This window comes from Balaenoptera borealis, assembly GCF_965194805.1.
Source record: "Balaenoptera borealis genome assembly, chromosome: 7".
Lineage (NCBI taxonomy): Eukaryota > Metazoa > Chordata > Mammalia > Artiodactyla > Balaenopteridae > Balaenoptera > Balaenoptera borealis.
This window is the reverse complement of record NC_138864.1, coordinates 108,694,507-108,717,907: the sequence shown is the minus strand read 5'-3', so window position 1 is coordinate 108,717,907 and position 23,401 is coordinate 108,694,507. Positions and strand designations below refer to the sequence as shown.

The 23,401-nt window shown below is 34.3% G+C and overlaps 1 protein-coding gene and 1 pseudogene across 7 annotated transcripts in view; one reads left to right on the top strand and one right to left on the bottom strand.

The window, feature by feature from the left end:
• MKLN1 (muskelin 1) overlaps positions 1-23,401 on the bottom strand; it is a 347,577-nt gene that overhangs the window by 55,459 nt on the left and 268,717 nt on the right. For all 6 annotated transcript variants that reach the window (XM_082399181.1, XM_082399182.1, XM_082399183.1 and 3 more), the window contains 2 exons: positions 11,530-11,642; positions 2,234-2,446 (listed from right to left, as the gene is read on the bottom strand). In XM_082399181.1, the coding sequence (XP_082255307.1) occupies positions 2,234-2,446; positions 11,530-11,642 (326 nt within the window). The remainder of the gene's footprint in view (positions 1-2,233; positions 2,447-11,529; positions 11,643-23,401) is intronic.
• On the top strand, positions 2,453-10,906 carry LOC309632090 (transcription factor BTF3 pseudogene; annotated as a pseudogene). Its single transcript has one exon. The product of its transcript is annotated as a transcription factor BTF3 pseudogene (transcript).

Genomic DNA, 23,401 nt, shown 5'->3' with positions numbered 1-23,401 from the left:
AAAAGAGCTACTGTCCCCACTTGTCATAGTGTTTCCTTTACGTTTGGAAGATGGTGCTTTCTGATATCTACCACTTATGGGCCTTGCTAGGCACCTTCCACGTGTTATTTAACTGACTCCCCCAGTGGCTGCACTGGGTTCAATTTCTGCTCTGCTCATGACACTTTCATTATGATGTACCTCTGCTAAGCTTCCTCTACATTCCCAGTTCTCTCCATTACACTGCTGTGAGTTTCAATACAGGTTCTGGGTATTCCAGTTGTTTTTGGCTAAACTTACAAGGAATTGGGAGTTGTGGGTTTTCTTTGGCTTCTGGTTTTGCTGAATATGTGACTTGTGTTTTGTTAAAATCTTTTTGTTTGGTTCTCATTGTTCCTGAAAGATCACAGAAAGCAACAACATGGAAAGCTTCAGAACTAAGCTGCCACTATGTCCTTAGGAAATACAAATGTCTTTGAATTTTAATTTTTTTAATATGTTAAAATTCAAAATGGTAAAGTAACTTTTAACCATATCTTCAGGCCTCTAACTTTCTCATGTTCCTCTCAAATTTGAATGTTAAGTGTCAAATCTTAAAGTGTCACAAACAACTCCAAGTAATTTTTGGAGTAGGTTCCAACTTATAACTTTATTTGCATGAAACAGAACAGAAAATGGAGGCTTATACATTGTGTTAATTGTTCAAGGTAACAGAAGCAGCTGTTGGCTGAATTAGCACTGAAATCCTGGCTTCTTCACCCCTAGTGTTCTGTTAATAACACCTAATGAGTTGAAAACCAAGCATTATTTAACAGAACCTAGGCTTCAGGGAACATTCTGTTTTACCAAAGTCAAGAGAAACAAAGGCCCCACACAAGGACAGCATATGTGCTATACTCAGACTACCCCTAAGTTATTCTTTTTTTCAACCCATAAAAACATAAGCCTCTTTTGGAAAAGAAATTTGTAACCAGTTGGAGGCAAGAAAATAAATTGTTTCCCTAACAACGTTATCTGCTGATGTTCTGTTTTTAAAAGATCAGAAGAAGTCTAACTTTTTTTGGAGTTCTTATTTTCCACATGAACAACACCGAGGATGTCAGCAGAGAAGTGCAAAGCTTTACAGAGCTCGGTTATGTACAGCCAGCACAAGTTCCAAATTCAATCTAGGGAGTACTCTGAAGACTAATGTTTTTGATTTTCCACCCACCACATACTCAACAGGCATATAAGCCACTCCTCTTTTCCTTACCATTCTCCTATAAAAACTACTTGTTAGTATAAATATGGCAGGAGGAAAGTTTTAAAGCAAAGAATTAACAAAAACTGGTAAAGAAACAATAAATACAGACTTGGGTTTTAATGCCTAGATATTAGGTATAAGCTAGATTCTGTCATAAATTCTAGCACTACCCCCCATTTCTCAAGTAATACATAATGCTTTGTTCATCAATAGTGTTACAGATTTTTTATAAGTCTTTTTCTTCCCCATACTCCAAAAACCTTTGGACATGGGTTAAGCCAAGCAAAACTGCCTACAGAATTCAAAGTGGCTACTCTTTTGTTTGAGGTAGTACTAACCTGTACTGAACTGATATAAAATAAGTTTTCAAAGACAGATAACAATGATAATGGGGATGATGAGATGACAGCTACATACATATTAATATTTAAATCGTTTAAGAGATTGCTGTATGTAGTCTTCTCGTCTACAACATCATTCTATGACTTCTGTTGGTGCTGAATTTAAACTTCATCTAGTACATGCCAAATTCTCATCTGTTTTATACTAAGTTTGTGATTATATACAAAAGTAAATATATTTCACTCACATTGGAAGAAAAACTCTACATTTCAAATTCTTGAACTCATTATAAAATAATTTAAAATTTTCCAGGAATGTAGAATAAAAAGTTTTAAAAGGGCAAGTTGTTATTGGTATGATTTATGAATATCGTAAAACTAAATTTGTTTTTCCTAATATGTATTGCTCCATCTACTCTCTATAAATTTTTTATAAATTAACAACCGTGTTTTGAGATCTTAGTATTTTATTCTGCACCAAACAGGAGAAAAAAATTTTTAAAGAATAACTTTATACCTACTGAAACAGTAATTCTTTTTATTATCTGTCATAGGTATTTGTAGTAGAAATCACTAATAGAAAACTCAGCATAACATGTGAAATAAACTCTAAGAGCAAGAGTCACTGAGCACTAATTAATTCCACCATACAGTTATCTGTGCACCAAACCTGATGATCAAACACCAGTTTCGGTCCTCCATCAGCAGCAGTATCCTCACTGAGTAACATCCATGTGTTTGTGTCAATGTCATAACGATAGAAATCACTTTTCAGAGATTTGCTGTTCCTCACAGAGGAATCCAAATAACGCCCCAGTGTGTAGATTTGCCTCCGTTGAATGTCAATGCACATTTTATGACATGATCTAGCACTAGGACCATTCTGTGGAGAGCAAAAAAAAGAATGAAAAGAAAAAAATTCAAAGAATAAATAACAGAAGACAAAATTAAATGCCCTTTTTTGTTTCCTTTCACGAAAAGGTTTGCTCAGAATCTTGTATCAAGTCCAACTAATATGTATGTCCAATACTAGGCTTAAATCTCTAGGGGAAAATAAAAGAAGCAGTAGGAGACACAAATCTTACCTTAGAAAAGCTTAAACTCTACCAGGAAAGATGAGATGAACTATTCTCTATTCTATGGCACTCTGTTTATAACACTTATATGGCTTTTACTGTATACTCCATTACATTTTAGTCATTTGTGTATAGACTTTAACTCTTTTGTACATGTCAATCTACTTAAAGACACATTTGGTTTTTCAAAATATCTTTGTACGCTTCATCAGAATCTAGCATAAAACAGGCACTCCAAGAATATTTAGAATTTCATAATTGGTAGGAACCTTAATAAAAGTGTAGTTTAATGATCTCCTTTTAAAGATGAGGAGATATAAGCTCAAAGAGGAATGATATCATCCTGAAAGCTAGTGAGCTAGTGACAGAAGCAGAACGAGAATCCAAGTCTTAACTTCTTCATCCAGCCTTTACATTATATAAAATTGACTCTCTTGACAGAATGACTCGGCTGCCATTAAACAACTAGGGAACAAGATGAAGAACAATATATTATCAATAAAAATTAATTAGTTGAGATCACTTGTATCACAGGACAGAATAAAAGGTTAAAAAAAACAACAACAAAAAACTGTAGTATAAGGCCCAAAAAAGGAGTTCATGAAAAAAAAAAAAAGGAACTTCAATTGGGTAGGACTGGATTAGCTGAAAGAGAGGAAAGGAAGAGATATTTGTTAAATATCTACTAAATTCTGTCTATATTATTACTATGTATGTGTGTATATATTTCATTTATCCTTATAACAACTCCATAAGGAAATAATATCACCATTTCACAAAGTCTAAGTAATCTGTCTATAGTCACAAAACTAAGATAGAGAATCTAAGCCCCAGTGTAACCAAGCCAAACACTGTGTTCTTTCCACTCTTCCAGATTGCTTTCTCCCGAAGATAAGAGAAACAAAAGCAAAAATACACTAAATACAATGTGTGGGGTTATGACTGAGACGAAGAATTCCTGCCACAGAAATAACAGAGTTGAAGTATAAGGTAGAAATAGAAAGCCTGTGAATGACTGACAGAGGAGAACTGAATGTAATCTTGCAAGCATAAAGAACTATTATAGGTTTCTAGAGAAGGATATAAAATAAAAAAGCAGTATTATAGGAAGAGTAATCCAGCGTTATTTAGATTAAATGAAGGAATAAAAATATTAGACAGGAAGAACAGTTTGACATTAGTGTTATTAATCCAGATATTAAGTTGATTTGAATCTGCAATTTAGTGTTCACACTAATTACTATTTTAAAAATTATTTTTAGAGATTTTTGTCAAGGAAAATCTTCAGCAGATAAGGTAGAAATGTTACTTAAGAAAGAATTTCCGCTCTAGCTCCCATCTTGTGTCCCTGTGTGTGTGTTCCTAACCTCAGCTGGTCTGCCCGAGAACCCGTAAGTGCCAACCCTAGCCCCCTACACGGCCCCATTTCCACTGCAACAAGATGAAAGAAACTATCATGAACCAGGAGAAACCTCGCCAAACTGCAGGCACAAGTGCACACTGGTGGGAAAGGAACTGCTTGCAGAAAGAAGGTGGTTCAAAGAACAGCCACAGCAGACGACAAAAAACTTCAGTTCTCCTTAAAGAAGTTAGGGGTAAACAATATCTCTGGTATTGAAGAAGTGAATATGTTCACAAACCAAGGGACAGTGATCCACTTTAACAAACCTAAAGTTCAGGCATCTCTGGCAGCAAACATTTTCACCATTACAGGCCATGCTGAGACAAAGCAGCTGACAGAAATGCTACCCAGCACCTTAAACCACCTTGGTGCAGACAGTCCGACCAGTTTAAGGAGACTGGCTGAAGCTCTGCCCAAATAACCTGTGGATGGAAAAGCACCACTTGCCACTGGAGAGGATGATGATGATGAAGTTCCAGATCTTGTGGAGAATTCTGATGAGGCTTCCAAGAATGAAGCAAACTGAATTAACTTCTGAAGAAGATAAATCTTGAAGAAGTTACTGGGAGCTGCTATTTTATATGACTGTTTTTTAAAATTTTGTTTATGGATCTGATAAAATCTAGATCTCTAATATTTTTAAGCCCAAGCCCCTGGACACTGCGGCTCTTTTCGGTTTTTGCTTATATACAACTCATTCTTTGCAGCTAATTAAGTTGAAGAAGCCTGGGAATAAAGTTTAAAACCAAGGTTAATAAAGTTCTTTGCCTAGTAAAAAAAAAAAAAAAAAAAAGAAAAGAAAAAAGAAAGAGTTTCCTCTGTAATTAAATAACCTGAAAAACAAATATCAGGTAAGATATAATGTATCTATGCCATATTTCCTACAGTGTGAAATCTGAAGTTTTAATAGGAGAATAACAGAATTTCTTGCTTCAGCTTAATAAGCACAAGTGCTATTAAAATGATGAGCAAATTACTTCCTAACTAAGGAGAAAAAAGGGAATAAAGATAAGACTAGAAACCAAGAGACTATACAGAACAGACAAAAGAATAGAGAAAATTAATAAAGTTGTTTTTTTGAAACATTTATAGAATTATAAACTACTAGCAAGACTAATTTTTTTTAAAAGGGAGAAAATACAAATTGCCAGTATCAGAAGTGAAAGCAGTACTATCAACATAGGGTCACTAGAAATTAAAAAGAAAATAAGGAACTATCATGAAAAACATAGTAAAATTTGACCATGTAGATAAAATGGACATATTCCTTGGAAAAAATATAACTTACTAAAATTGACATAAGATGAAAGAGAAAATCTGAAAACTTAGATTCATAATTTTAAATCTTTCCACAAAGAGACGGCCAGCCACAGATACCTACACTCGTAAATTTTATCAAATACTTAAGGAAAAAATAGTATCAATTTTACACAAAATTTTTCAGAAAACAGAGGAAGAAAAAGACCTCCTTTTTCAAACCTGTATTCTATTCATTCCTAACTTACATATTTTATGAGGACAACATAACATTGAAACCAAATAACAATATTACAAAGGAGGAAGAGCAGAAGTAACATACAGGTAGCTAGTATACCTCATGAATACAGACATAAAACTAATCTTTAACAAAATATCAAACAGAATACAGCAATATATAAAAATAATATTTCATAACTAAAAGGGTTTTATTTCACAAATGCAAAGTCAATTTTACATTTGAAAATCAATCAAGGTAATTTGCCACATTAAAAGAGTAAAGGGGGAATTCCCTGGTGGTCCAGTAGTTAGGACCCTGCGCTTTCACTGCCGGGGCCTGGGTTCAATCCCTGGTCAGGGAACTAAGATCCTGCAAGCCACGTGGCGTGGCCAAAAAAAAAGGTAAAAGAATAAAGGGGAAAAATACATGATCCTATCAATATATATATTGTAGAACAAGCACTTGATAAACTCAACAAATATTCATGAGGAAGAACTCACAGCAGACTAGGACTAGAAATGAACTTCCTCAATCTGATAAAGAATGTATGAAAATCCTAAAATCTAATTTTCCCTTTAATGGTGAAATACAGAATGCTTTCCTGCTAAGATGTGAAACAAAATAAGGATGTCTGTTCTCATCTCTTCTATTTAATACTGTACTGGAAGTGCAATAAGGCATTAAAAAATAAAATTAAAAGTTATGACAGAAAAAGAGAGTGGAAAGAAAGAAGTTAAAATTGTCTCTATTCACAGATGACAGGACTATTTGTTTAAAACATCCTAAGAAATCAACATAGAACAGAAGAGAAACCGTTAGAAATAATAAGTGGACTTAGAAAAGTGACACGATACAAACAAGTTGAAAATTAAAAATGTTTAAGTTTCATTTACAATAGCATGGAAAAATAAAATACACTGGGATCCATTTAATAAAAATAAAAAAGACCTCTAATCTGCAAACTCTGAGTGCTGGGAGGTAATGAATAAGACTGAAATAAATGGAAATTTAACCCTGTTCATGGATTAGAAGGCTCAGTATCATTAAGACATCAATTATCTCCAGATTGATTTATAGACTGAACACATTTCCAATCATAAGTCCAATAGTTTTAGAAATTGACAATATGATTCAAAAATTTATATGAAGATGTAAAGGACCTAGAAGAGTCAAAATAATTTTTAAAAAGAAGAACAAAAATGTCTTACATTACTTGACCTGAAGGAGTGTCATACTGTAATATGAATAGACCAAAAGATCATGGAGCAGATTAGAGTGTCCAAAGAGAGACATATACTTATATGCTCAATTGATTTTTGAGAAAGGTGCCAAAGCAGTTCAACAGGGAAAGAAGACAGGGAGCGACCAGAACTCTCATACATTTCTGGAAGGAATATAAAATAGTACAACCACTTTGGGAAAAGCTTTAACAGTTGCATCAATGGATGCTAAAAGGGCAAAAGTTTGATGAGTAACAGAATATTTTCATAGTCTCAAAATGTCTCCCCACAAATTACTTATTAATTATGGAGTGGGAAATCTGGTGAGCATCCTTCTTAAGCAAGTGATCAAAGCTAACATCAGACAAACTGACATGATGTGCCTGTCTCCTGAAAGGACATACTTAGGAGGACCCGATGTCCTCCACATGGCATTCCTGCTAAAAATGCTTAACCTATATCCAATGCTGGGGAAACACCAGACAGACCACATTGAAGGATAGTCTACAAAACAATTGCCCTGTATTCTTCAAAAATGCCAAGGTCAAGAAAGACAAAGAGAAGTCAAGGAACTGTTCCAGACTAAAGGACACTAAAGAAACATGACACTGAAATGTACTGCATGACCATGAATTGAGTCCTGGGTCAGGGATAGAGGTTTGGGGTAACAGTAAGATACCTATAAAGGACATTACTAAGGCATTATTTGGGTAACCGTTTATATGTGAAAAGGGAATGTGGATTAAAGCAGCAGTTCTCAGTGCAGTCTGGGGTCTTCAGGGATTCTACAAAGTCAAAGTTATATTCATAAAAATACTAAGATTAAAAAAATGTGTCTTTGCACTCTTACTCTCTTATAAGTGTATGTGATATTTTCCAGAGGCTACATGACTTTTGATATAGCAACTGAATGCAGAAGCAGGTATGAATCCGGCTGCCTTCTATTAAGTCACAATTAAAGAGATTCAGAAAACTATAAAACAGTGCTACTTGATATATGATGGTTGTCTCAAGGAAAAGCATCTATGCAGTTGTTTGAGTTGCAAGCTGACGTAGCTGCCTGTTCCAGGAAACATGATAATTTACTCAAAAGAAAACTAACAATCCAAGTATGGTTATTCAGACATTTTCTGAAAAATAAATGAAGTAAGTATGTTATTTTTGAAGAAAAACAACTGATAAAATTTGTTGCCAATAATAAAATGCACATTTTTAAGCAAATTTAGAATTTTAGAAAACTTCTACCTGACACTGTGATCTTGACACCTTCACAACACTTAAAAGATTTTTCTAATAAGAGTGATCAAATGTGGTTTGGGGGATACTGTATAATAATATGTCAACATTTGAAGACCTGCATAACTCAGGGAACCAGTATTTTTCAGGTGACCAACACACTGAGCAAAAAAACAAGCATGGGTAAAAGATCCATTCAAAGAGCAACACAGATCAGTGGATTTTAATGTAACAGAATTACAAAACATTAGCTGATATAGTTTCAGAGACTACAGTGCAATTATTTTTAAGAAGCAAACAACAACTTGTCAATTTGGGGTATAAGATCAAAAAAGAACATGTGCTATTATATAAAAAGGCTACTATTAAAATAATAGTTTCCTTTCCAAGAATGTATCAATATGAGGTCCAATCTTCTTCATATATCTCACATAAAACAACACGTTGCAAAAGATTAAATGCAAAAGCACATATGAGAATCTAGCTGTCTTCCACTAAGCTAGATATTAAAGAGATTTATAAAAATGCAAATCTAAAAATACAATTTGTTTTGAACTGATAAAAACTTACATGCATATCTACATGAACATTTAAAATAATTATTCTAAAAACTGAGCCATTCTATTATCTTTCAATCTACTACATGAGCTATTAGATACATTATTTAGTCTAAGTAAATTAAAGTGAATTAAATTAACTTTGGTTTTTCTGTGTGATTCGATATTTTTATAGATTATACTCCATTTAAAGTGAGTATCAAATAACGGTTGTATTTCCCTGTGCTGTACAATATATCCTTGTTGCTTAATTATTTTATACATAGTAATTTTGCTTTTTAATTGCATATCATACTTTTAAAACATATGCACTGGGGTATCATCAAACAATAAAACTTGTACTTACTGGTGTAAAAAACAAAATGAAACTCTGTTCAATTTTGGAAGGAATGAGCATTTTGCTGGAGCCATATATCCTCATTCACTTCACTGCTGGATCAACAAAAGGTTTTTAGGTGTTTAAATGAAGAAAGTAGTAATAAATTATAATAAATCTGAATTCCAGTACTGGATCACCACTTTACTTATCTCTATGGACTTCAAAATAACAGAAAAAAAGTGTTCTCATCAAAATAATTTCTGTATTTTCCCAGTACTAGTTTTAAATAATTAATTGCATTCTAAATATAACTTAGAATATTACATTAACATTACTTTTGAGGACCCCTGTAATCCATCGCCCTTTCCTGCCAAAACAGCCACTCTCCTGAATTTTGTATTTGTCATTCCTTTGCTTTTCTCCAGCATTAATTTTTTATTTAACTTATCTGAACTATTTACTCACTAAAGAGTAAGCATATGATCCACGCCTTAAGGAATTCAGAGTCTCCACAGGGAAACAGAAATGTAAACCAATGATTACAGTAACCCATTCAAGGAATGTAAGGGGTTAAGTGTTCACACCAAAGGAAGCTTCTAATTCTGGTTAGGGAAGTCAAGAAAGGCTTCACAGAGGAACTGAAGTCTGAACTGTGTTTTAAAGAGTAAGTAGGCATACACTACATAAAAGCTGGGTGCATGGGAGGAGCAGCCTCTGTTAATTCCAAACTGGGAAAACACTATTACAAAGAACACAGGTGAGAACGTTGAATAATTCTAGCAACTGTAAGTATGGCTAGCACATAAAGTCAAAAAATGAGGCTAGAAAAGTAGATGGGGACCAAATTATGATGAGAAATTTGAAGTTCTTACTCTAAGCAAAAGGAACTAAGGTAGAAAAACTTCTTTATTATTGTTGTTGCTGTTATTACTCACACTTCCCTGTATCTACGCCCTTGGGCAGTGCTGCCCATCACCCAATAACTGTGGATTTGGTCCGATGACTTCTTTTGGGAAAATGGGACAATAACAAATCTAATTGAGCGCTCATGTCTACTTCATCCTCCTTGCAGCCCTGCCCCTACATGAGAACAAGACTCATGCTAGCCAAGAGGAAGGTGAGTGGCTATGTAGAACAGAGCCAAGTAGTCTCAGAAGCTAATCTAGACTAGCTGACAGTCAGCTGACTCCCAGCACATGAGTGAGCGCACCAATCTACAGACTTGTGAACAAAATATATGCTTATTACTATATGCCACTAAAGTTTTCTGGGTGCTTGTAATGTAATATATGGAATGCAGTAGATAACAGAAACAGGGACTGAGGCTAACCATAGGGTTTAAGCAGAGGCGTCACATGGCCAAATTTTTTTTTTTTTAAAGACTGTGGTAATGAATGGACAATAGATCTGGAGATCAACAATGGAAGCAAAAAAGTTTAAGAAAGAAACCACAAAGTTGGAATTAGTGCCAAAAGGAATAGAGAGGAAGAAACATCTGAAACACAATATTGAGTGCTAGAACCAGTGGAACTTTAGGCCCTAATTAGATACCCTCAATGAAGAAGAGGGAGGATTTCAGGATGAATTGTAGGCTTCTTGCAAGAAAAATTACAAATACAATTAACTCAGATTTAAAATAGTTTAAGAGAAATCAGATATGTATTCTTTTAAGATCTGTCTTTATTTTTGTTGAGGATAAAAATAATCATTTCAGAAAATGGTACTTTAATATTGAAAAGGCAAAGGCCATTTTCACAGGGATAATAAATAGAAATCAGAATTTTAAGATCTCTTTAAAAAGATAAAAACTACCCAAATGATTAACAAAGGAACACACCAAGTAAACAAGGATCTAATTTCCTAAGATTAAAGACATAGCACCAGATTTTTAAAAAATGGCCTTCCTAGATTAAAATCAGTGGTTTTGAATTAGGTCTTTTCCTCCCCTTTTCATTGCTGCTATTACTGTTTTGTTTTAGTTTATTTTTCACCTTGTAATCTGAAATTGCTTAGAGGGAAAAAAGTACAATAAAAAATTCTATAATGATTAAAAAAATAATATATGAATATGTGCTTTATATCAGGGTATAATTAATTATGTACTTATTTAGTTCAAAAAGTTAAATAAAAGAACGCCGTAAATCCAAGACATCCTATTCACTATGGAAAAGCTTTATGTATATATGTCTCAACAGACAGACTCACATATGAATACATAAATACAATTTTAGTTAAAAATAAAATATACATCATTTGTGAAAACTGATAAGATAGTCAAATAGTGAGGGGCCAAAATAGTAAGATAGTGAAGAATCAAAAGCACATTTTTCCAGAGGAAATAAAAATAAGATAAATGTTCAAAATAAGAGTAGAGGTGACAAGAACATGAGAAAAAAAAATAGTTACACAGTTACATTTTAACTAAAGTGGTTAAAAACTAAATTATATTAGATACCCATTTCTATTTATCTCTATAAAACAGATTTGTTCATGTACCAATAGTTGAAGAACCAGGTATAGAAGCTGGAATGCAAGAATACTTAAACCAAACTTGTCACCACAAATTATTCTGCTACCACTGCTGATAGACATTTACAAAGAATACAAATCATTCAGAAAAAGAAGTGTACGACCACACCCCTATCGTAATACAGATGGATGAAAAGTCTGAGAACTTGCCTCTTTCTCAGTGTCTCTAGAGATACATGTCCATTGGTTCTCTTTCACACTGTATGCCCAGAAGTCAGCAAGATCTTGTGTTCCATCCCAGCCACCAAACAAATAAACAGTCTCTGTGAAAATTAGAAAAATACGTGCAAAAAAAATAAACTTAAGAACAAAATTTAAGTACAGGCACACAAATCAAGCCATTGCTTCTAAGATCATTTAAGAAGGTACATCTAAGTAAACTTAAAAATGAGATTTTTAAACTGGTTAACATTCCAAAGTAAATACTAGTATTTCCTAAATATAGGCATACGGAAGGGCTGCTGCAGAACCACTATCTTGAGAGATTTATAAATATAAAGATAACTAGGAGGCATCCCCTAAGATTCGGATTCCATAGGTCTTCAGTGGGTAAAAAGATTCAGTACTTTTAAAGTGTCCAGGGGGAATCCTGATGTGCAGCCAGTTTAGGAGTTTCTGTGTCAGGCCACAAAAAATTTACATTTACCAGCTTCTTAACAAAGCAGCTTCAGATAGTTAAAAAAAGGGAAAAGAAAAAAAAGAAATCCCAGAGGAATATACAGTGCAAAATATAACATAAAGCTATCTAGCTACTTCTGAGAAAACTTCACATTAAAACTGTTTTCTATTACAATACAAAAAACAATGGTTAAAACTAGCTGTGAGTTAAAGTTAGATATCTTAAGAATAAAGTGATGCATAGCCTTGATATTCCCATGGAAACTGGGGGAAATTTTTCCAAATATATTGTGGTAGATTTAAATCCTCAGAAATCAACTTTTAAGTCATTCCAGGTATCTTGAGAATTTGGTTTCTTCTAATTCTGAAATGTCTATTATACCTATGGACTTTATCACGTGATAAAACATTTCTTGCTCCGTGACCAGTGAAAATTTTTACCTTGCTTTATAAAATAATAGTGCCTTTCCTTTCTTCAAATATTTCTTCCCTTTGTAAATATCTTATGTCTACTGGTTATACATGCCTACCATTTTTTAAAGTTAAATATAATACATTACAGGAAAACTATAAAGCCATCTACTCTCTGACATGCTCTAGGCCAATATATGCGGAGACTGTCATCTAAATTACATCCCATCATGAAGGGTTGAAATGCACCTGGAAATATTGTAACACTACTTAAGAAAATTCTTGCCATTCATAGAGATGTCTTATAAGAGATTTTTGTCATATTTTCATATAATTTCAAACTCTAAGTGAATTGTCTAAGTGAAAGAACCTAGGGGAAATTAAAACAATGCTTCTGGATAAGAACAGACCACTGGAACAGTTCTAGTGCTAAATGGGTAATCAGGTATAGGTCACTTAACTTGCCTGGGTCCTGATTTTTTTCATTTACAAACTCTCAGTGTGGTGGTAAAGTTCTTCAGATATAAGTTACATGAAAACAGTCTGAAGGCTGTCAAGCATGAACAGCATTTCTACCTTTAAAACATGCACATATACACAAAATACTTTGTAGTTACTAAGTACCACTGACGCAATGAAAACACTGTCATTGTATGTTTCCATGTCTAACCCAGTACCTTGAACACTTTTGGCTCTGTACAAATGTGAAATAATGGAAACTATTAAAAAACTGCCATCTCTCAGAAGTATAAAACAATCCATTATCATTAGTTAAGTAACATTCTGTTTCCCAAATGGCACACAGTAATACCCAGATACTGAGAATTCTACGGAAAAAAATTAAAGAATTTTCATCTGACTTAAAAATTATTTGCCAAGGCCTCACTATAAATGCAATTAACCCCATTAAATTCTGAAGCCTGGAGAGGGAGGGGGTATATAACTGAAATAGCAATAGCAATTGACCTTTTGTTTTACAGTGTTTCTGGGCACCCTTTGGATAAGGTTACCCTGGTTCACTAACTTTAATAACCCTTCCTCTTGGGATCTGGGTTCTCAATGTTCTTTCTGAAAAGCAGGTCTCTTTGTACGCATAAATTCTCACAGCAAAGAAAACCCACATTTCCACAACAGCCTCATTGATAGCTGAGCAAAATAAAATCTGGCACAGAGCAAGCATCCCAATGGAATTAATCCAAGATGTCATTCTTGTTCGTGAATGCTTTGTGGTCCCAGTTAAAGTTTAATAGTAAAACTGAATGAATCAGATGGTAACAGGACCTTTTGACATACCTGAATGAAATGTATAACAAAATTTTAATTAAATCATCTAATCATTTAAGTTAAATCATTCAGGAATGAAATATTATCTAGAAACAAACACCAGCAAAAATATTATTTAATGCATAAAGGATACCAAAAACTTTTAAAGATTATAGAAATAATCAGACAAAACTGTAGTGAGAAGAAAGTAGAAAAAAGAAAATGCTATTATTTGCAACATGGCAGTAGCCTGGTTTACTGGATGTCCACTCTCATGCTTATAGGTTATATAACAATTCATGTACATCCCTAGGGCAGCACAATCCTCCTCATGCAGCAGCCCTTTCTCTGTATTTTTTCCTAAAGGAGCACAGGCTACAGAGGCTATTTCTCCCAGACTCACTGAAATGTTCACTCAACATTTTTTGAGTACTAATCTGAATTGGCAAGGCACTTTAGAGAATAAAAATAAAGAAGACATCATCCCTACCCTCAAGGAGCTTACAATTTAGTGAAGAATATAAAACAAGTACATTAATCACCATAATGCAATGTAGACTAAGTGCCATAAGAAAGGTAAAAAAGCACCACGGGGGTTCAAAAAAGGGAAGGGAATATACCAGATTGAGGGGACTCAGGAAGATTTCATGGTGACAGTGGTATCTGACCTATGCATCAGAAAGTGTCTTTGTTGGTAGAATGAAGGAAAGAGAAGAGGACTTTTTAAGCAGAGTAAAAAGTAAAACAAGGGTACAGAGACAGAAAAACACACAAAAAGTGTTTTAAAAGACACAGAATCTAAAGTCAGGCAGATCTTGGATGGAACTGCAGCTCTATCACCACAGCTGTGTGACCAACACCAAATTCCTTAACCACTGGTTTCCTCAGCTCTAAAATGGCACAGAGTACCTATCTCCTAAAGCTACCATGAGAATTAAATAATGCATGCACAGTGGTGAAAACTGTGTGATAAATAAACACACTGTTCATTTTAAAAGAACAAAAAAAAGTAGGGGAGTGGAGATAAGTTAAAAAGACAGGTAGTGGCCACATCATGAAATGGGTTAAATGACAATATAAAGGTTTTGAACTTGACTCCACAGACAGTATAGCAACAGAAGATTTTAAGCAGAGATGTGACATGGTCAGATCTGAACTTGCAGCATATAGGACTTACTGAAAAGGAGGAGCCAGGGAAACAGAAAGATCGGAAATAAAGTGACCAATAATAGCCTATGTTCAAGATATCAAACCAATTTCATTCTCAGAGACTAAATGAATCAATCACCAATCAATCAATCAGTTATTACTCAGGCCACAAAAGCTAAAATGCAACCAGTCTTTTTTACAGGTCTTTTTTCGTATCAGTATTAAATAACCCCTACAACTACTTACTACCAATAGTACTAATCTATAGATCTTAAATACACTAAGAAAAAGGTAGAAATGTTAACACATCAGTATCTTCACACCATTTTGCACAAAGAAGCAGGCTTTTTATTTTATGAGCCCAACTGCAATATCTATCCTCCTCCTCTGATTCTTAGGGGTAAATCAGACTATGCTGATTGCATAATCCTCCACAAGATGGCACACTATTTTCGTAATTAAATCCATCTTTCCACTTTGAAACAGTATAGAATGCATATACTATGCACTGACATAGCATGGGCCCAACCTTATATAACATTCAAGTGTCAAAAAGAAGAGGTAGGTGGAGGGTTACTAGGCTTGTAACAGAGGTTAGCTTAATTCCTAGTTTAATGCAGACACGAAGAGAAAAACAAATGAAATTAAAAAAAAAAACTTTTAAGAAACACAAATTTATATTCAAAATAAAAATGAACCCTGTCAGGACATTTAGTTTAAGAGTTTAATCCTTCTGAAAGTGTAGTTAATAGGACATTACATTGACATTAGAATTTTTTTTTTAAATTAATTAATTATTTATTTATTTATGGCTGTGTTGGATCCTCGTTTCTGTGCGAGGGCTTTCTCCAGTTGCGGCGAGCGGGGGCCACTCCTCATCGCGGTGCGTGGGCCTCTCACTATTGCAGCCTCTCTTGTTGCGGAGCACAGGCTCCAGACACGCAGGCTCAGTAATTGTGGCTCACGGGCCCAGTTGCTCCGCGGCATGTGGGATCCTCCCAGACCAGGGCCCGAACCCGTGTCCCCTGCATTGGCAGGCAGACGCTCAACCACTGAGCCACCAGGGAAGCCCCTGACATTAGAATTTTTGAAGGGAAGAATAAATTAGAAGGGGAAAGATATTTTATATGCTCTTTAACCTTACCTTCCTTAGCCATTCCCTTGAACTCTCAAGACCCAGCAGATTATCAACTGGATTCATCTGTCTCTCTTTTTAAAAAGAGCTATATTTCTTTCTTTTTTTTTTAACTGGTGATTTTTTGTGTAGCCTTTTTTAAAAAAATTTATTTATTTTATTTATTTATTTTTGGCTGCATTGGGTCTTTGTTGCTGCGCGTGGGCTTTCTCTAGTTGCCCTGAGCAGGGGCTACTCTTCTTTGTGGCGCACGTGTTTCTCATCGCCGTGGCTTCTCTTGTTGTGGAGCACGGGCTCTAGGTGTGCGGCACGCAAGCTCAGTAGTTGTGGCTCATGGGCTCTAGAGCGCAGGCTCAGTAGTTGTAGCACACGGGCTTAGTTGCTCCATGGCATGTGCGATCTTCCTGGACCAGGGCTCGAACCTGTGTCCCCTGCATTGGCAGGCGTATTCTTAACCACTGTGCCACCAGGGAAGTCCCGAGAGCTATATTTCTTACATAAGGCTATGATTACAAAACTAGAGACTGATCTTTTGGGTGAATTCAACATATGGCTGTAATTTCCCTGCTAAAAGGTTGTATTTTCTGCCTATGACAATATACTTTGTATTAGGGCTATATTTTAGAATTCCTTTCTGATAACTGTATGAAAGAAAAAGATTCGTGTCATACGTAGCTACAAAAATACAGTCATATGAATATATTTGTATTTAAAAACCAAAACCCATGTTTACCTACTTTCTTCAATAGCTTCTTTAAAGAATATCAAGGAAAACCATTATGTGGCATTAAAAAAAAATATGAAAGCACTTTACATATAATTGGTACAGTCAGAGAGGTTCAGATTTCCACAGAACGGTTCTTTCAAGTGACAAGCAACTTCTTTTATAGATACCAAATACTGGGATTTTGCCTAAATCTTACTACCTATTCTGCTTGAGAGAGGGAAAAAGGCTGGTACCGTAGGTTCTTAAAATTCAATGAGAGTTGAACAAAGAATTGCCTGGTACCATGGATATTTTAAGTTTTCATCTGGACAGACTTCCACACTGAAGCAAAACAGACATGCCTTTTTCTCTTTCTATTTGCCTTATTTTACCCAGAGTTGAAACCCAATTCAGAGTTGAATAACCTAAGTAGAGAAATGCCAGGTATAGGAATTATGATCAATAAAATTGACATATACTCCCAAGTAGGACAAAATACTACATTCCTTCTCTACTACATTCAATACAATACTACATTCTTCTCTGGTAAGAATAATAGAATTCACTTAGGATAGAAGAAAGCTTTGAAAAATCAGAGTAAAATTTATGCCACCATGTACTTTTTAAAATGGTGAGTCTATCCTTAGAGCTGTAGCAAAATGAAAAAAATATCTACAGACTGAAAAAGGAAAAGAAAATTCAGGGACTATTAATTTTTTAATATTTAAGAAAACAAGATAAATGAAACACTGGGAAGCAGTAATTGCTTCGAAATACAAGTCACTTTAAAGAAGCTGAAACGAGCTCTATGAAGTTTTAGTCTAGTGAAATACCTGGCACATTGGAAGCACCCAATAAATGTTAGCAATTACTAGGTCAGCTATTGTTCCTTACTCTTTATATCTGCAATAGCTTTTAATAAGGATGTAAAGGAATCAACTATGTTTTTCAATTTCACTTTATGGTATTTTATAAGCGAAGTGATATGCTTTATTAGTATTTATGTATTTAAAATTTGCTGAGGTCTCAGGACTTACCTCACAATCTACTGTATTTTCTGTTTTCACCCATCACACCTGAGATTTTCACTGTATCTTCAGCATTAGAAAACTAAGAACCACTATAGTTAACAGCAGCAAAAACATGGGCTTTAGAGCCAGACAGTCCTACAGACCTGTGTTCAAATCCCAGCTCCACAGCCCTGGACACAGCACCACCTATTCTGTAAAATGAAGGTATCTACCTTTTCAGTTGTAAATGAAACGTATAAACATATAAAAGTGCTAATCCCAATCTCTACATGTAGTAGGTATTTAATAAATATTACTCCTCAGGTAAAAAAAAAAGTTCTAGTCTAGTGAAGATGTTCTTAACTCGTTGATGATTTGAATTCATGGATTCTCTTCCAGAAAAATGTACATACAAACAAAATTTTGTATATAACTTCAACAGATTAAGAGTCCTTGCTTAGGAAACCTTCAAATTGCATATTTAAAATAAGGAGTGGGCTTCTCTAAACTATATTTCACTACTTAGGCACCAACCTTATAAAGACATAACTTCTAGTTTCTTCAAATTCTACTTGGGGAAAGTCACTCTACTACTAAATCAACCTAATCCTTAACGAAAAAGTTCTTAAAATGAGTTTTAATATTTTTTCCTAAAAATCTAAAAGTATATTTATCCTTTCCTTTCTAAAACATCAATAAGGGCAATATATACAAAAGATGAAACAATTATACCAAAATAATATTGGTTAGTTAGAACGTGGAATTATGGTTGAGATTTTTTTTCCCTCAACACAGCACTGCTTTTCATGTTGTTTTAAATTGCTTTTCAAAAATTTTTAAATTGTTTAAAAATATTTCCACTGTGAGATTCTGTCAAAAAAAACACAAAAGAAAGATCTCTAAATTTACATCAAATTCTCTCAGTGGAACTAATCAGTATACATTTGTAGATTAATATGTTGCATATAAAAATACATATTATATAAATAATATATATCGATACTTACATATAAGACATTATTTCATTTAACTCTCACAGCAACTTAATTTATTATTCCTGTTTTTATTGTCATTATAACTCATTCAAGATCAAACAAAAAGTCGGTGGTAAAGTCAGGATTGAAATCCAGATATGTCTCTCTCTCTTTCTAACACACACACACACACACACACACACACACACACACTTCCTTACCACACACTCAACCTCCAACCACTATATTTAATTGTTATATCAGTAAGACTGGACTAGAAAAGGTTCTTTCACAGAGACTTAACAAGAAATACAACTTTGAAGATGATTAAAATCAACCTGATGATAGCAGTTATAAGACTCTGGTGCATAAATGATGAAATAAAAGTATATGAAACCACCTTGGTAAATTATGCTATTAATAATTTTACAACAGAAGTAGAATTTCTAGAGAAAAAAATCCCAAAGATATCCCAGATTCTGCTCCTACACCCAAATTAAATTCAGAAAGCACCAACTGTTACCCTAAAAAAATGCAAAGTCTACATAACATTTAATTTTTCTACCTAGGTCCCAAGGTAATAAGAACTACAGCTTTAAGGAAATATAGTCTACATACTAGAAAAGAACAAACAGAATCACCAGAAAATTTAAATATATTAGAGTATAACCAATAACATAAATTCACCTCAGAAAAATATCAGCATATTACAACAAATGACATCATGACACAATCCACCCATCAAGGTTTAAAGCAATATCAGAGTGTAGTTTCCAAGTAAATATTTTTCAACTTGAAGGAAAATGGATTTTAAAATTTTGATTCAGTTCAACAAATATTTAGTACACACTTACTCCATACCAGGCTTTGCGGCCATAAAAATAAATAATGCAAGATTCTTGTCTTTCTCCCATCAATAAGAATATTGGGGATGGGAGGTAGAAAGAAGAAAGCTGAATAGAGAGGAATGGGATACATAACACCTACACAAGCAACTTTAAAACAATTTGGAAATCATTATAGTAAAAATAATAGTATGAACAAAGTGCTATGTAAATACAGAAAGGGAAATGCTTATTCTGCCTGGACCTGTCTCCTGAACCCCAAACAATATATCTAACCACTTACTTGACATATCTATATACGTGAATGTCTAACTGGCATCTCAACCTGTCTAAAAACAAGTTGCTGAACAACCCACCATATTTAATCCACTTGTTTTACCTATCTTAGGGAATGGCTATACTATTTTCCCAACTACTCAGGTCAAAACCTTGAGTCATTCATTACTCGTTTTGCTCACACCTCATATCCAATCCATCAGTAAATCCTGTCAGCTGTATGTGACATCTTCAAAATACATCCCAAATCTGACCAATTCTCAACACTGTGATCACCACTCTAGTAAAAGCCAATGCTATCATCACTTCTCTGGTAAGGAACTGCCTCCTCAAAGGTCGCTCTGCTTCTGCCCTTCACCCAATTTGTTTTGTTAAAATGCAAAGTCAGTAACATTTCTCAAAACCCAACAATATTTTCCTTTAATCATCTCACTATGAGTAAAGGTTAAAGTTCTTACAAAAGAACTCAACACAATTGCCCCTCACTACCTCTCTGACTTTATCGCCTTTACTCTCTTCCTCACCCACCTTATATCTAGCAACAAATAATCTGGAAAAAAAACAAGAGTAGAGGAAAGGTGGGCAAGAGTTTACTTTGGAAACACTATTATTTTAACAATGAATACCACTTACACAGAGCAAGGAATTTCATTTGAAATTTTATATGAATACCAGCAGTATTTACTTACCATGTAATGTCAAAACTTAATAGAAATATTTAACCCTTTAAAAAATACATAGGTAATGAATCTTCCCAGTAAACTCCACAAAGGCAGATAAAAATATTACATACCATTTCAAGAGTATCATGGGCCTCCTAAAAGCCCATTCATGAAGCCTCATCTAAGAAAACAAGGAAATACTAAGAGGATAGAGCATGGTGATAGAAAGGAATATAGACAGCAATGGTTAGCTGAAACAAAAGAGTGGGAATGCCAGGGTATGGCAGTTACTAGACTTTTGAATGGCATTTTTAAAATTCCTTTTGTTTTATCTTGATATAGCAGATTCCTGGATTACCCACCCTCACAACCAGACACCTGTTTAAACGTAACCTAAACCACTATTCTAGAGTCTTATGAAAGTTCAAAGCTTTTTCTGACTTGGTTGAGTCCTAGGGCATCTTTCCTTACATTTCTCTCTGCTTCCAGACACCTGAATCCTCAGAAGCTGCATTTCTCCTCTATCTCAATCTGGATCCCAACCCTAATTGCATCACCAGTTCATTTATATATATTTATAAAGAATTCCATACCAATATGTTTTACACACCATCCCTATAACTCATACTCCCTATTACTCATACAAAGGATCATCTGAATGTGGTTAAACCCCTTCAACTTCACCGTTCACATAGTTAGTAGTGTTTTCACACTATAAGTGGTAATGGTAACATATTGACCATCAAGCTCACTTGAGTTATGGACAACTTTTTATTAACTATCATGATTATTTAGTTTTACCAGACTTTAAATTTTTGGTTCCTGTTAAAGGCTCAAAATCTCGTTTAATCATCACACATGAACCTAAATAAAGCTTGACCCAGCATTAAGAAAGTTTGGGGGGGTGGGAAAAAAGCACTGAAACAGATACAAAATGGCTCTAAATAAAAATCCCTCTATTGGGGGGCTTTCCTGGTGGCGCAGTGGTTGAGAATCTGCCTGCCAATGCAGGGGACAGGGGTTCGAGCCCTGGTCTGGGAAGATCCCACATGCCACGGAGCAACTAGGCCCGTGAGCCACAACTACTGAGCCTGCGCGTCTGGAGCCTGTGCCCCGCAACAAGAGAGGCCGTCACAGTAAAAGGCCCGCACACCGCGATGAAGAGTGGCCCCCGCTTGCCGCAACTAGAGAAAGCCCTCGCACAGAAACGAAGACCCAACACAGCCAAAAATAAATAAATTAATTAATGGAAAAAAAAAAATCCCTCTATTGATGGCTAAGCCCCTAAATTTCCTATAGTAGAAATATTTGCTTAAAAATATATTCACAAAGTACTTTTATTACATTTTTATCAACTAGTGCTCATACAGAAGTATGGATACTGATCAATTTTTCATTGTAGACCTTTGTCAACCTATAATAAATCCTCAGAAACTATGAGAGGTTATGCCTTTAAAGATTCCATCTGGAATATATCCTATGCCTATAATAAGTCATTCTTACTTATTTACAATGACTTACTTTAAGTCATTGCTTTCTTATAATTATTGTTTCTAAAGCAAACCAAGTAAATACTGAAACAACTCTTTTCCTCTCCTTGAAATATTTTTTTAAAGGGAATGGGGATAAGGACCTTGAGTCTGCTGAAACCCTGCCCTTAATGCATAAAATCAAGATATTACAGAAAAATATGATGACCTTTATCACTATATGCTGTAAGTATTTTACTTCAAGGATCTCTGACCTGAAAAGTCAGCATTTAATCGTCAATGACTCTGCTCACACAAAGTTCTGTCAGGATATTTGCCTATCATTTGAATCTTCTCATTTTCCATTCTGAAATATCATGGATTACAAAAAAAGAGAAAAACTTTCTCTTTCCTTACACATTTATTTTACCTATTTTATACAGTCCATATTCCACAATAAGCAACACAGTAAGCACTATGAAAATTCCTTCTGCTCCCTGATAAGGTGAACTTTAAATGTTAAAGTAAACCACATTACTTTCACATTTAAGGAAAAGAGCATTTTGTTTAGAAAATTAAAGTAGCTTTTCAACACTCTTTTTTAGTATTTTATTAGCAATTTTTAAAAAAAGAATTTAATAATATTTTCATCATGACTGAGAAAAAGAAGAACAGTATTATAAATTCCACTGTATGTTCAAAAGAGGAGAAAAGCTACTGTAGACGATCTAAACACAAATTTTCAACTGTTTTTTTATACTGTATTTAATTTTGGATTAAAAAAAAATTTCTGTATACATCTGGTTCTTTGAGAAATAAGCATGTGCGTATTTACTGAACTCTCAGGTAGAAAAAAAGATGCTTAAGACTCTACAGCTGAGTCAAGCCTATTTTTGTGGGAAGGAAGGGGTCTGGGAAGAGGGGCCAAGATTAGGAAAGCAAATTCCTATGCCTCAAAATGAACCTTTTCCAAAGAGACCCTAATAATACTCCCAAACAAACTCACAGGTTACTACACAAATTTAGCAGTTAATTTTAAATATTATAATTCCTCCTTTTACTTATAAAACATTTGTGAAAATACATTAATGCCTAGATGATTATCTGCATTGCAATAATCTTAGTAATTATAATGAGTCAAAAAAACTTTATTCCTGAAGCACTACTGTCAGCATAATACAATAATAGAACAGAGTTTTTATTACACTCAGAAAAAGTAAAATATTATTTGGGTGGATACTGGCATTGTATGTGGTAAAGTTTTCTAAAACCAAATAATAAAATAAAATTATACAAAATTCTTGGTATTATTTGCTTTTCAAGACGGTAGTTTGAAACCTATTATAATTTTAGCATTAACCTCTAAATATAATGGTATTTAAGCTGTTCTAGGCTGTAGAAACCTAAGGAAAATTTTCAGTATCAAGTTGCAGAATAAAATTAAAAAGGCAGCAAAGAAGACTAACTAAAACAAATTACTTATAGGCTTGTGGACAGTGTTTAG